At 37.4% G+C, this 16,436-nt stretch overlaps 1 protein-coding gene across 1 annotated transcript; it reads left to right on the top strand.

Annotated features, from left to right (window-relative positions):
- Positions 1–3,479: 3,479 nt before the first annotated feature.
- Positions 3,480–14,893, top strand: LOC145688236 (uncharacterized). Its single transcript, XM_081762152.1, has 4 exons — positions 3,480–4,175; positions 10,512–10,683; positions 12,364–12,460; positions 14,747–14,893. The coding sequence occupies exons 1-4, from the start codon at positions 4,044–4,046 to the stop codon at positions 14,790–14,792; spliced, it is 447 nt and encodes a 148-aa protein (XP_081618278.1). The 5' UTR covers positions 3,480–4,043; the 3' UTR covers positions 14,793–14,893.
- Positions 14,894–16,436: the final 1,543 nt, after the last annotated feature.

Here is a 16,436-nt window from a genome sequence, read left to right as displayed (position 1 = left end):
TACATAACCAGTGATTAACAAGTGCATGCACACATGTGCACTTGCATGGATAAAGCACACACTTACATAACCCGTGCTTAAGCCGTTATGTACACATGTGCATGTGCGTAGATGAAACACACGCACATAACCCGTGATTAAGAAGTGCACGTGCACATGTGCATTAGCATGGATGAAACACACATTTATATAACCCGTGCATAAGCCGTGATATGCACATGTGCATTTGCGTGGATGAAGCACACGCACATAATGCGTGACTAAGTCATGCATGTGCACATCTGCAATTGCATGGATGAAGCACACATGTATATAACCCGTGCTTAAGCTGTTTCGTGCATATGTGCATTTGTGTAGAATAGGCACACATACATAACCAGTGATTAACAAGTGCATGTACACATGTGCACTTGCATGGATAAAGCACACACTTACATAACCCGTGCTTAAGCCGTTATGTACACATGTGCATGTGCGTAGATGAAACACACGCACATAACCCGTGATTAAGAAGTGCACGTGCACATGTGCATTAGCATGGATGAAACACACATTTATATAACCCGTGCATAAGCCGTGATATGCACATGTGCATTTGCGTGGATGAAGCACACGCACATAATCCGTGACTAAGTCATGCATGTGCACATGTGCAATTGCATGGATGAAGCACACATGTATATAACCCGTGCTTAAGCTGTTTCGTGCATATGTGCATTTGTGTAGAATAGGCACACGTACATAACCAGTGAGTAACAAGTGCATGTACACATGTGCACTTGCATGGATAAGGCACACACTTACATAACCCGTGCTTAAGCCGTTATGTACACATGTGCATTTGCGTAGATGAAACACACGCACATAACCCGTGATTAAGAAGTGCACGTGCACATGTGCATTAGCATGGATGAAACACACATTTATATAACCCGTGCATAAGCCGTGATATGCACATGTGCATTTGCGTGGATGAAGCACACGCACATAATCCGTGACTAAGTCATGCATGTGCACATGTGCAATTGCATGGATGAAGCACACATGTATATAACCCGTGCTTAAGCTGTTTCGTGCATATGTGCATTTGCGTAGAATAGACACACGCGCATAACCAGTGATGAAGAAGTGCACGTGCACATGTGCACTTGCATGGATGAAGCACACATTTATATCACCCGTACCTAAGCCGCTATGTGCACATATGCATTTGCGTAGATGAAACACACGCACATATCCCGTGATTAAGAAGTGCACGTGCACATGTGCATTTGAATGGATTTAAAACGCATTTATATAAGACGTGCTTAAGCCGTTATGTGCACATGTGCATTTGCGTGGATGAAGCACACGCACATAACCCGTGATTAAGAAGTGCATGTGCACATATGCATTCGCATGGATGAAACGCACATTTATATAACCCGTGCTAAAGCCGCTATGGGCACATGTGCGTTTGCGTAGATGAAGCACACGCACATAACCCGTGATTAAGAAGTGCACGTGCACATGTGCATTAGCATGGATGTAAAACGCATTAATATAACACGTGCGTAAGCCGTTATGTGCATCAGTGCATTTGCGTGGATGAGGCACACGTACATAACCAGTGATTAAGAAGTGCATGTGCACAAGTGCATTAGCATGGATGAAGCACACATTTATATAACACTGCTTAAGCCGCTATGTGCACATGTGCGTTTGCTTAGATGAAGCACACGCACATAACCCGTGATTAAGAAGTGCATGTGCAAATATGCATTCGCATGGATGAAACGAACATTTATATAACCCGTCCTTAAGCCGTTATATGCACATGTGCATTTGTATAGATGAGGCATACGTAGATAACCCGTGATTAAGAAGTGCACGTGCACATGTGCATTATCATGGATGAAGCACAGATGTGTATATCACGTGCTTAAGCCGTTATATGCACATATGCAGTTGTGTGGATGATGCACACGCACATAACCCGTGATTGAGAAGTGCATGTGCACATGTGCATTAGCATGGATGAAACACACATTTATATAACCCGTGAATAAGCCGTGATATGCACATGTGCATTTGCGTAGATGAAGCGCACGCACATAACATGTGACTAAGTTATGTATGTGTACATGTTCACTTGCATGGATGAAGCACACATTTATATAACCCGTGTTTAAGCCGTTTCGTGCATATGTGCATTTCCGTAGAATAGGCACACGTACATAACCAGTGGTTAAGAAGTGCACGTGCACATGTGCACTAGCATGGATGAAAAACGCATTTATATAACCCGTCATTAAGCCGTTATATGCACATGTGCATTTGTGTAGATGAGGCATACGTACATAACCCGTGATTAAGAAGTGCACGTGCACATGTGCATTATCATGGATGAAGCACAGATTTGTATATCACGTGCTTAAGCCGTTATATGCACATATGCATTGTGTGGATGATGCACACGTACATAACCCGTGATTGAGAAGTGCATGTGCACATGTGCATTACCATGGATGAAACACACATTTATATAACCCGTGCATAAGCCGTGATATGCACATGTGCATTTGCGTAGATGAAGCGCACGCACATAACATGTGACTAAGTTATGTATGTGTACATGTTCACTTGCATGGATGAAGCACACATTTATATAACCCGTGTTTAAGCCGTTTCGTGCATATGTGCATTTCCGTAGAATAGGCACACGTACATAACCAGTGGTTAAGAAGTGCACGTGCACATGTGCACTAGCATGGATGAAAAACGCATTTATATAACCCGTCATTAAGCCGTTATATGCACATGTGCATTTGCATAGATGAGGCACACGTACATAACCCGTGATTAAGAAGTGCACGTGCACATGTGCATTATCATGGATGAAGCACAGATTTGTATATCACGTGCTTAAGCCGTTATATGCACATATGCATTGTGTGGATGATGCACACGTACATAACCCGTGATTGAGAAGTGCATGTGCACATGTGCATTACCATGGATGAAACACACATTTATATAACCCGTGCATAAGCCGTGATATGCACATGTGCATTTGCGTAGATGAAGCGCACGCACATAACATGTGACTAAGTTATGTATGTGTACATGTTCACTTGCATGGATGAAGCACACATTTATATAACCCGTGTTTAAGCCGTTTCGTGCATATGTGCATTTCCGTAGAATAGGCACACGTACATAACCAGTGGTTAAGAAGTGCACGTGCACATGTGCACTAGCATGGATGAAAAACGCATTTATATAACCCGTCATTAAGCCGTTATATGCACATGTGCATTTGCATAGATGAGGCACACGTACATAACCCGTGATTAAGAAGTGCACGTGCACATGTGCATTATCATGGATGAAGCTCAGATTTGTATATCTCGTGCTTAAGCCGTTATGTGCACATATGCAGTTGTGTGGATGATGCACACGCACATAACCCGTGAGTAAGAAGTGCATGTGCACATGTGCATTAGCATGGATGAAGCACACATTTATATAACCTGTGCTTAAGCCGTTATGTACACATGTGCATTTGCGTGGATGCAGTACACATTTATATAACCCGTGCTTAAGCCGTTGTGTGCACATGTGCATTTGCACAGCTACTGCACATGTGTATGACACATTCGTAATACCGTGCAAGTGTATTTAGTTTCATTCTGCTAATATTTACATTAAATATGGCTATAGTATTTTTAATTGAAAGTTCAATTTTTTAAAAATTATTATATTACTCATTCTAAATAAACAATATAATGTAACCTGCATTTTTCGAAGGCTTAAGTACATTGGAATAAATATTCAATCAGATAAATCGACACGCTATAAATAGGCTCTCTCAGTAGCATAAAAAATGTGCAGTGTTCGCTTTGATGTAATAAATGACGTGAGAACCGAATAGACATGTGTCTGATTATATACATACAAAAAGATATGTAAATATAATAATCTTAATAAGATTATTATTGTTTGGAAGTAAAATATTATTTTTCTCTATTCGTTATTAATTTAATTTTTATTTCGAATCACGCATGCGCACTGGTTGGAGCTGTGTATTAGCCATGCACGGCGCGCTTATTTGTGTGGTCGTGTACGAGCTGTGGTGTGGTGGTGTTTGTCCAATGTTGTTGAAGGCGAAGAATTCAACATTATATTATAATCAGGTGAGTGATGAACTTAATTTTACTGTAATTTGTAAAATTTAATAAAGCACCCGTTTAAATAATAAAACTGGTGTTAATGTTGCCGTATACACATGCATCCTGTTCTTCTCAAGCAGTATTTATTAGTTGACATTTTATGTTTTTGGAGGGGACATTGAAGCTATAGATATACATTGAAGGCACTGTCATGATTTGCATCTCTTTAAAGAAAGATCTGCAAGAGTCATTATCACGTAGTCCTTTTAACATGAAATAAATTATGCATACATAACCCTACATTTGAAAGGAGGTAGTGTTCCAACGGCAGAACCTCCGAGATAATTTACAATCAAATCTAGGTATGCTAGTATCATTACCAAATCCAGAATGGGAATTAGGGGTAATAGTTAAAATAGGGAAGGTTCTAGATTACTGGTCCCCCATATAGATTAGTAGCTGGGTAGGTTTCTTTCTGTACTAAGTTTATGCATTTAACTTATACAGTATTGCCGAGCGAGCGTTAGCGAGTGAAGGCGGGTTAGAACCCCGCAGGGCACGTTGTTTTCTGTCTTTATTACTGCTCAATGGGAAGGTACCAGTAATCAAGAACCTTGCCGTTAAAATAGAACCTGATCGTATGCATGTATTTTTCTTGAGCCATCTTTTAAGAAAGGTATAAAGGCATTACTCGAGCAAACGGTTCTATGAAATTTACACGCATTTATTGCATTTTCCGGTTTCTTTTTGCAGAACATGCACTAAATGAGGAGCTAATGCATAAACCACGAACCAACTTGTCTAGGTGGCCACTAAAAAGCACGAATGCTATCTAACCGAATCAGGGCAGGAGCGCAGCAGGAGGCCCGAGCGGATCAAAGGGGTGCGTTCGTAGGGAGCAGGCGGGTCAGCAACAAGGGCATACGCATAAACGAGGATAGTGAAAACATACATTAAATTTCTGCAATAATTTTTACCTTCAAAAGCACTTATATAATAGTAGTAATTCTTAATTTCAAAATGGCTTCACTGCTTTCCCGCGTACAAATGGTCTGCTGCGAGGAGAAATTCGTATGCTCTGAATTTTTACTTTTCTACACTTACCATGACGCTTGAAAAACTATAATACGACGCTCTTTATCACACGTATCGACGCTCTCTAATCGTATGCTTACATTATATCTATCGCAGTCGTCCATTGCTAACACGAACGGAACTTTCCCGCAGTTTATTTTCACCTTCTTCGCATTCTTGTATTCTTCCGCTTCAGTAAATAGTTACATGTAGAATACGTTCACTACCATTGAAAATGTATTTCAATATGATATCCACTGACAGAAATTACTTATATTTACACTCTGCTTCTTTTACGAAAAGTGTTTCACATCGTATTTTACCTATAAATTTTGTTTTCGGTAGAACCGCCTGCTCGAGTGAACCCATACAAGCATTTTTTTGAAGACCTTACTGCAACATGCAATATTTAAAAAGGATATCTGAATATAGATCGAATTGATTCAGGATATAGCTTAAGGGCAACTCTTTACTGTAGGTCTCACATGTAACATCTCCACTGTGACTTACTTCACAAAAGATAACTCTGCGAGGCAGGGTTGGTTTAAACCAGCTGGTTTTTCAGAAAAAAAAAATGGTTTAAACAAGAAAAAAAAAAAGAAAAATGTTTAAATCGTGTGAACTTTATGGTGACGTTTCCACATATCAAACCATCCGCATTACGTTTATCTACTTTTCACCTTTTAATCGAGGGGTCCCGTGTTCAATTCTCGGTCCATCTTTCAGGTGTAAAGCAAGTAGCAATTCGAGGTGTCTCTTTAAGCGAAAGTCTTCTCCGTGATAACGTTGGTATTTCATAAGGAATTTAAGCCTAAACATACGAAATGAAACCAAGTTATATATTTCTACTTGTTTTATAAAGAAGCCAAGGCTGCTTAAACATATTGATAGAAATTGGCAAAATTTATCAACTGCCTACGTAGCTTCCAACATCAGCTTGGATTTCACTTTGTTTTAATTTTATTGAATATCTACATACCCAATTTTTAATTTAATACCTCAGTTTTAGCCTAGTGATTATGATATGTTGACCTTCAAATTTTACACACAAATACATTTAAATAACAGGATTTTCCCAATGGAGTTTCCCGATTTATATATATAATTCTGTATAATGTTTTTACTTGTGTAACTGTTTGTCTTTTAGTCCTTCTGAAATGACTCTTGACTAGGGATGGCCACAAAGTTCCGGTTCCAGAACCGGTTCTTAGGAACCGGTTTCAGACTTGGATCCGAAAGCCCCCAAAGACCCGTAAAGGAGCCACAAATTTCACCTTCAAAACACTGCAAAGAGGACCATGCGCTTGTGCTCTCCCCGCCCAAACTCTCTTGTGCCCCCAGAAAAAAATTTTGGTCCACCAGTTTTTTTTTGTTTTTATTTTGGTCCACCAGTGTTTTTTGTTTTTATTTTGGTCCACCAGTGAGTGTTTAGCCAAATGAGTTGGCCAATTTGCCTGTTTAACCATTAAGTTTGCCAGTTACCCAGTTAATTTAGCTAAATGAGACAAGCGGCCGCCACCTGGGTGCCTGCCTGTCGCTTCCACCATTTCATCTAGCACACTGTTCACAGCCTTCCAGCAGCTCGTGTTTAGTGTAGGGATCGTCACAAAGTTTCGGTTCCATACCTGGATCCGAAAACCCAGTTCCAGAACCGGTTACAGACCTGGATCCGAAGAACCGGTTCCGGACCTGGATCCGAAAAACCGGTTGTTGAACCGGATCTTCTAGAACCGGATCCGTTCAGACCCGAAAAACTGTTCCAACAGGAACCGGTTCTGGCCATCCCTACTCTTGACAATTATAGCTATTAACAAGCAAGCTTATGTAAAGATCAGTACAACGTATTTTTATCAAGAGTCCTTCGTGAGTGAGTCGGCAATCACATTTGTGACCAGTTAACCCCGGTTTCGTGTCCAAATGGACAATTTCTCTTGGATGTCTTTGAAGCTAGAACAGCTGGGGGATAGCCCAGTGCCTAGAATAGATAACTTGGTTTCAAATTTTATGCCCGAATGCAATCTCTTTGTCAAACCAAGGACCATGGGAGGGGGACCTCTCATAATTTGTACGTGAGAGATACTGGCGACCATCATTTTTGTATTGGCAAGTGAGTCTGACTTTGAAATTTTGCGCCCTGTTGTCTGTTATGCTATTGTCATTTTCTCTCTCTCTCTCTCTCTCTCTCTCTGTAATAATGCACGAAATTTGCACTTCACAAAAAAATCAAAGCTCTGTTCAGTCATGTCTTTAAACCGTTATGTAGATTCTTACAAAAAATAAAGTAGTACGAGAAAAAGCACAATCTTATCAAAAAAGAGCTGAGTTTGAATGATTTATGAGTGTTATCTAGTTAGGATATTTTTTCCTTCACTGCTATTAAATTTTTCATAGTCACTTATGAATCTTTGTAAATAGTGAATTGAAAAAATGAAATGAAATCTTTGAGTTTTACGTCCCACGGTTATGCCGGTTAGGCTAAAGGAGACGGTGATAATGAGAGATGAGTAAAATGGTGGAATGAAGAAAGTGGGAGTACCCCGAGAAAACCCACGAGCACGGTGTTTGTCCACCACAAAGCTCACTTGGCGGGGGCTGGGATCGAACCCGGGACCCCAAGCACCAGAGGTGAACGCTCTACCACTGAGCCACCGCGCCTCCCAAATAGTGAATTGAAACTAAATTGTCCACAATAATGTAAATGGATTGTGTGTGCTAGATTTGACTTTAAAACTTGTTTTGAGAACACATAAAATTTAAATTTGAGCATATTACAAATGTGATTTGACGCGAAATAACTGTGTAGTAATATGTAAGAAAGATATGGTAAAAATTGAAGTGTTTTCTTTCATAATACTTTCATTTTCTTAAATGTGGGAAACTAGGTCGTATCTACATACTATAATTTTCCCGCTATTTTTGGAAACTAATAGGAAGTTTTTAATTATGTATACGACAAACGCCATGAGATATTTATTATTTGTCCACACGGGCCAGTTAATTTATATATATTAGTATGGCGCTAAATACGTTGTACAACTGTTAGGTGTTACACTACCGAAAACGTGAGAAAATTAACTTTAAGGATCCATGGCTCCAGTACTATGGGACCAATCGTGGTCGGGTCAAAGCGTCACATAGGAACTAGTATGTGTCCTATCCAAATATCCACGTTTCAGAATCGTGCGGCATTTGCGCATCAATTTCTGTAGAGGCAGTTGATTAGTACTTCAAATTTCCGGAGCATTTCCGAAATGCCTCTCTAAGCTTTAATGCGCAAATGCCGCACGATTCTGAAACATGGATATTTGAATAAGGCACACACTAGTTCCTAAGTGATGTTATGCAGGGCTCCCAGCTGTCCTCTTTTTCCTATTTTTTCTTATTTGTTTGGAAATGTGTGTATATTTGTCCTATATTTTAATCTTCTCCTATATTTCCTATATTTTTAGTGATTGCATTATTAAAAATACAAGCCAAAGACAGTTCCAGTGATTATTTAAGTTGCTACATATTAGCAATATGCTAAATAAGTCATAGCATTTTTTAAGGGACAAGTCACTAATCCTCACTATTACTTTTTTTTAAAAAATTTGCTCTTTACTATCCTCCTCTGTTCATTTTTTTCTGTTTCCTATGTGCTTATTCTTCCTCAATGAAGCTTAGCTGAGGAACCTTACCGTGCTCCAGACTCTTGTAACGCAAGCTGTGTTAGCATTTTCTTTCAGCAGTGTTTGCAGCAGTATTGTTTCGGCATTAAGGTGTGTTGGTATTCACCAACATATCCCAACGTCTTCCAATATTGCTGTACATAATATGCAAGGTCCACACGCGTCCTGGAAACCCTGGAAATAAAAGTGTTTCGTAAAAACGTCCTGAAAAGGTCACGGAAAACGTCCTGACGAGAACTTTCTGGAACTTCAAGATTTCCATTGAAAGTCAATGAAAATCCTCAATGTTGTTAGAAGCTCTGTTGTATCTTTTCTAGAGCACAAAGGTGAAAAATCCAGGAGTCTGAAATAGTTACCTATAATGAGCAACCAAGACAATATTACGTGAGTAGACATTTATAGACTTTATAACATTTCAGAAAATAAATTGTTTTCACAGAAATTAGTTATGTAGCGCTCCCTAGCAGAATGCTCCCGATTTTTGGTGACTGAATTTGATCTAACTTTGACCTAAGTTTTCCGGAGATACATAGATTATCTCCACTTTATAGGTTCAGATTCGCGTACATCCTGTATGAGATTTACCATTGTTATTTTTTTTTCCTACTAGATAGCACCATTAATACTCCTCATTGTGAATATAAACAACTAAAAGTAGTACTGATGGCACAGTCCGTCAATCTTCTATTTCAGTGTTCTAACTTATTAAATTAAAAAAAAAAAAAAAAAAAATTCGTCGCTTTGCATGAGTAAGGTTGTGAATTTACGAAATACATATTTTTCTGAAGTCATGGCAATTGTATTAATTTGAAAGGGATGTTTGTATGATACTTTTTATATTGCTACTCTCACTATTTCATTGTAATAGTAGAATATTGAGTGTCTGTTATTTATCTTATTGTGCTCTGAAATTAAACTTCACTTTCTGCTCACTTTTATATTGACTGTTCGCTTCTATATTCATGTGTAAGACAAAAACTTGACATTTACAACATTGGTGCTGAATACTAAATTGTCGTAAGAGTTGACATTTTGAAGTTATTAAATACGTTTCATCCGTATGCATGTTTTTTTCTATAAGTTAAATTGTGTAAAAAGTTTTCAACAACTAAGAATGTATGTGTATATTGACTATGTATATGTATAATTTTATCAAATTTGCAGAATTAAGACACATTCAAAAAGTCACACATTAAAGAATTATCTTCTTTAGCGATCATGGGAACTCGGATAGTACTACATTCCTCCACATGCTCTATGAAGTAAAAACAGTGGAGTTGGCAAAAAATGTAATGCATTTCCTAGGTTGGTTTCTTCAGCAAACAAACGAAAGTAACATTGAAAAAAAAAACTACCAATAACATTGATTGTTTAAAAGTAAGATGTATTAATCTATCCAAATTGGATCCTAGTTTTCATCAGATTTGCTGATTTATTTTTGCCACCACATTTCACATCATATAAAAGATATGTAACCTTGGCAGATAACTTAATCACAAGAAATAATTTATGGTGATTATTTGCTCTAACATTAACTAAATATTGAAAAATATTATTTATATGCATGAAATTTTTTCGCTGCATTAACACAGCACAATCGATACAATGTTACTTTCAGTTTCAAATGTTGGCGAGTGGTGGAAAAACTCCAAAACAACTAGCACAGAATATTCTTCGTCGTGTCGTGGTGGATGAAGTTGCTGAGCTGTATAGCCTCACAGGAAAGTCGGGAATAAATTGTGTGAGGAAGCTGTCGTTTGTGGAGACACAAACCTACAAGTTTATTGTTGGTAAGATTTTTTTGTGCATTTTTTTTTTTAATCGTGATCGCATTGTCTTCAATGCTTGATAGTTTATAGGGTGTTTATTGGGAAAGGGCAATAATTAGGTTGTGCTCAAGCATGTCCAGAACAAGAAGTCCATATAAACTTTGTTTCAGGGATATTACTATATGAATTTGGTACATGTGGACAAGGAAATGTGTACATTGGGGTTACGTTGAAACAGTTTCATTAATTTTATGTTCCCGCTGTTATTTACCAACACTGTACACCTTTTCTTTCAACCACCCATACAGTAGCCCAAGGGTGTTAGAACAGGTGCCTAGGTGGCCATTAGACTAGCCCAAAACATCCAATCCAACGACTAGTATTTTGCGTGAAGGCACTGGGTGATAGTCGAGTGAAAACGGTTCACCGTCCATTTGGTATCACATGATGCGTAGAAAGAATACTATCCTCCAAATACGGAGGGAAAGTATTTTGCAAAAGATGAAGGTATGGTGCACTGTCAACACGAAAGTTCCATCTGGTAACTGTTCGCATGAAGCATGTTGGTTTTCCGCGGACCATTGGTGCCAATTATGAGTAGTGTTAATCCTGTAGTATCCTCCTCAGTCCTCTTTACATTAGTTACCATTCTCGTGTCTTATAGTATCACAGTACGCATTTCAACATAATTGCAGTGTACCCTTGTCACCATGCATTAAACTTCATGTAGTGATATATCTGAAACAAAGGTTTAAAACGTATATGTTTATGTAAACTTGATTGTTGTAGTCGACAAATCTGACCGCCTCTCAAATTATTGACCTTTCCTCCTGAAGCACCCTGTATATTGTTTCTTTTTGAGTAACAAATTGTTCTTTGATATAAAATATACTGTTTTGCAATAGAATGTAAGTTGAGTGTTTGTAGTAACACAGACCCCACCAAAAACAAAACAAACAGAAGAAAAGTGAGATGAGTACAGTTATGTTTAATTATTTCAATAAGTGAGGAATTTTTAATTTGATAGGTTCTTTTTCTGGCGTTAGTAGAAGCCATAAAATTCTACTATATTTACTCAATTATACCGCTGAATTGTTCCAAATTTTATTACCTTAAAACAATGATTCTCATTATAAACAATAATTTTGAAAGGCATGTGAAACATGGCCGTTGGTTCAATTCCAGATCACACAAAATATTTCCAATCCTCTCCCCACATTATTTAAACTTGTAAGACGAAAATATCATACGTCGTATATGCTTTGTAATGACTGCACTTTTTTATTTACTTAAAAAGTCACTGACAATTGCTGCAAATGATAAAAATGTCAATTAGATTGAGAGGGGAGTCATTGGTGTGGTGAGTGACTCACTGCTGGGAATGACAATTTCAGCAATCTTCAATACAGAGAGGCAGTGGGAGGGGGGGGGAAATCGGAGCATAAACTTCTCTGTATGCTGTATGCGAAATAGTTTTTCTTTATCTGTTCCGTATAAAAATTGCGTGAAGTATTATACTCTCGTAAATACAGCAAATATCTCATTACCAAGGTATCATTCAGACGGAAAAGGATTGCATACCAAAATTGTTGTTAGGGTTTCTCTTTCTCACTTTTGATGTTCTTATTTTAGGATTTAAGTTTACTAATGAATGTATAATTTCATATATATCAACATAGTCATATGTACATTTTTTTCTAGCATCTGCAAAGAAATTATATCCTGAGTGTTCGGAGGAGCAAATCAGGGAAGCGATAAGTGATTGGCTGCACCACGCCAAAACAAGGAGGTCACGAAGGTACGTATCACCTCTGATGTTTGGTTTTCATGTATTCGTAAGCCTTTATTTTAATATTTACATGCAATTTTGCAGCAGTTTTCAAAATAAGAACGGTTAACAAGTGGTCTCCAAGCTTTAAATTGTCACTATAATCTACATCAGAAGTCGGCAACAGGGCGGACATTTTTGCATACTTGGGACCTAGCGGGCAAGGAGGTGCGGAACTGTGCTTTTACCTTGAAATATGTGCGAGTAGCTAACGGAGTATAAAATGTGTTTGCTCTCGTAGGTAATTTATAAGCAGAAAAAAAAAACCTTTGACGCAGTCATTCTTTCAACTTTATTCTCTATAATTTATACGCACCTATTCTCAACGTGTATATTAACGCTCTCCAGCGGCGTTCTCATTTTCAAAGGGGACACTAGAACAAAACTGGGCGATTCGGGGGTGTTTGAGATTTCATGATCTTTAAGACTTTTTTCTTATTCTGCGAGAACGATTATGTATTTTACAAACTATTAGAAATTTGTAGACTTATATGACACAAACAAACTTTTTCTTTTTTTTTAAAGGTTAATATCGACGGAAAAGAGAGGAACATTTCATTTTTTTTTTTTTTACGTCTTGTACAGTGTTCAATATAAATATCGCAACTCGACTACAGTTTTAAGATTTTATCTTATGCAATACATTTGAAATCAATGTTCTGCAGGTTGCTGCATAATCAATCTAACCTTAAACTAACGCCTGATAGGCAGGTAACCAGCGAAATATTGATTTCAAATGCATAAATTAAAGTATTGTACTACTATAGAGTTGCGATATTTATGTGGAACACTGTACCACCTGATGATAAAAAGAAATTGACTCATTGATAGTAAAAGAAATGTTTCTTAAGAATCTTACTAGTATTGTTTAAATTCAAAATGTACATTATATTAGTTGAAAAAAAGAAGAAACCTTTACGTCAGGATTGCAACGCTGAGTTAGGAAGGAGGATAATCCGATGTCCCGTCATTGCACTATTCGATTTACAGGCACGCAGACAGAGAATATGGATTTTGCCGATCGCTTATCTAGGATATAGGATCTTTTTTTCTTACACAAATTTGCCACTGTGTTTTTGCATATTTTGGGTTAAATTTTAAGCAGTACTTAGTCTTCCAGTGTCTCAGTATCTAGTAACATGACTTGAAATATGAATATCTAAAAAAATTTATTAATAATGCCGTTGTACTTGATAGCAATAAGATTTATAAATTTGTTTCACTGTGAGTCATATAAGTCAGGGGCGCACTGACAGGAAGTCCGTCGGATCTGAACCCCTATAACGTTTAATTTGTATGAAAATGAATATAATTTCAAGGGCAGGTACGTAACTTATTTGCATTTCATACTCTAAACCATCCTCGGCCGCTCGCAGAGAGGAATACAGAGTGCACTACTGTATATACTTCTGCCTATCTTGCATAACGTGGTAGAGATCAGCCAGTTATATACAATTGATAATATGGAAAAGGCAACGTTTTTATTGGTTGTTCATGCCACAAAAATAAATCTTTTTCATCTTGCTTGCTTCTCTGAATATTGTTTCTTACTTTCAACCCACTTCCCGTAGCTTAGGTAACATAAAACTTCCATTTGTGCTAGATTTTTCTTCGTTATGCGTTGCCTCACAGCTTTCGTCTTCATTTTGAACTTTTCAGAAGGCATTCGAAGTGTAGTGTTTCGATAATCCGTGAACATTCACCTCAATTTCTCTACCAAATTCACTTCTCATAGTTCTTACTGCATCCAGTCTTGAGTTTATTCTCATCCTTCACTGTCCGTACGAATGAGCACGGGGTGAACAAGCATGCTCATACATTTACTCCTGTTGTAATAACTCAGTTTTACGTGTACTTAAACCCACACTTGTCAATGTCATTCAAGGTAAGTGCATTTAGTACCATTTACTCATGAGATGTTCTACCAGTGTTTTCAACACACGTTTGCACAGGATTGCCACCTGTCGATAAAAAGCCAGCCTCGTTTTCAAATTGCTAATTTAAATACTCTTACTGGAATTGATTCAATACCCTAAGAAATCTTATTTCAGAGATGCTGATGGTGGTGATTTATTGAGCTTAAATGGTAGTCTTTAGCTTTGTTTCTGGAGAAAATGGTATGGCATGTATAATTTGGATGGACCATATTTAAATTCTTAATCTCAAACTATGCTAAGAATATGACTGTGATTTAGTTTAAATAGATTGATTTAGTGTCTGCACTTACTGTATTACTTTTAAAACTTCTCTTTACAGGATGCAGAGGACTGAGGCCAAGGATTTATCGGAGAAAGTAAATTAAAAGAAAGAAAAAAAAAACTACAACCATCTTGTAGATTACTTTTTATATTTAATAAGAAATAAATGTATAGATATATATATAATCAGTTGTTATCAATGTTGTAATACCTACTATTTCCATAAAATTACAGCGGAGTTGCACCAAGTTACGGTTAATAGAATATATAAACATTTTTGCACTTGGATTTTGTTTAAAATCTAATTTCACTTGTGATTGAGTTGAGGCCACTTTGCTTTATCAAGCATATATTTTAAATCTGAAATAGCTCCATGATGGCTTTTGATGAAATCATACTATGTAAAAGCTATGTTGACAAACCAAGCACTGTACTAAAAGAAAAAAATATATATGCAAACCACAACTGTTTATAAGTTCAGAACCTAATTATTCAGACAAGTATGAGTTTTTTCTTTCTTAATATTTTCAGTATCATATATAGGGGTCGGAAGTTAAAGATAGTTTTTCCCAAGTGCCCGAAGGTAAGAGGAACACCATAATATATGTTAATTTCGGGTCATTTTAGGCCAGAAAATGCTTAGTTTTAAGTCATATTTGGCTTATTGGTCCCCATTACCCTTTAAGTCTTAACAGCTGGTTTTGGTACTTGACCTTTTTTCAACTACAGTTTTGCTGCCCATTCTCAATTAGAAACTCTTAAACATAGTTTTCTGTAATAATCTCTGACAATAGGAACCCTTGAATGACTGGAGCAGGTATAGTAGGTATGACCAGACAGTAGATGCTTGTGAGGATTGTCCTCTAAGTAGTTCAAAATGAACAGCAGAAACAGGGCGACGAAAATGCAAATTTGCAATTTTTTTCTGTTCAACATATCACCAGAATTGTGTATTATTTAAATATTATACACATTAAGTGTATCATTATTGATTTTATCATATTTTAAGTATTTTTTTCCAAATTTAGGTCATTTTCTTAATATGTTTAGGCTTTTTAAAAATTTTTTTAGGTAAGGTCTTCAACTTCCAGGCCCTAATGGTACGATACCCAATATGCTGCATAGCAAAATGAAAAGTCTATAATGATATATGTGTAGGAAGAAAGAAAAATATTGTCTAAATGCTCGTGACAGTGGTTTGTTAATATATACGCTACTGATAAACAAAGTTTCGTCAGAGTACCATATTGTCTCGTCTTCAGGTGACGAGAATATGCTGTAGCTGCCTTTTGAGGGGGGGGGATTGGAATATAGAACTTTGGGATTACTGGCCTGGAACGTTAATGGTGCGGTAGAGTAGTGCACGAGTCAGTAATTTTGGGTAAGTATATAATTGCTTTTTCGTTACATGTAACTCTGTTACTTTTCAAGAAGACGTTTACAATGTTGTATTTGAACTGCGTAAGGCACCAAATATATAAACTCCTTTTTTTTCGTTGTATCTCTAATATGCTTTTACATCACCTCTACACTACGAGGAAATCACCTGTGTCCTACATGAAAATCCTCTCGGTACTGCGTGTAAATCAAATGTGCGGAAGGTGTAAATCACTTGTGCAGGACGTGTGCATGGTAGGTATTGCGCATCCGAAGATGTTGAATAGAACCTGTGACGCTTATGTGCATCACATGTACAGGCGTACATTTATACAGATGATGCACATGTTGCATCCGTGCAATTGTACATG

This window comes from Thermobia domestica, chromosome 6 (assembly GCF_964235325.1).
Source record: "Thermobia domestica chromosome 6, izTheDome1.hap1.1, whole genome shotgun sequence".
Lineage (NCBI taxonomy): Eukaryota > Metazoa > Arthropoda > Insecta > Zygentoma > Lepismatidae > Thermobia > Thermobia domestica.
The sequence above is the reverse complement of the archived record's forward strand: the minus strand, read 5'-3'. Positions and strand labels throughout refer to the sequence as shown.

Excerpts from the sequence above, each read along its gene's own strand:
- LOC145688236 (XM_081762152.1), top strand. The coding sequence starts at position 4,044 with ATGCGCACTGGTTGGAGCTGTGTATTAGCCATGCACGGCGCGCTTATT. Across the intron at positions 4,176-10,511 it reads CAACATTATATTATAATCAG|TTTCAAATGTTGGCGAGTGG; the intron begins GTGAGTGATGAA and ends TGTTACTTTCAG. Across the intron at positions 10,684-12,363 it reads AACCTACAAGTTTATTGTTG|CATCTGCAAAGAAATTATAT; the intron begins GTAAGATTTTTT and ends ATTTTTTTCTAG.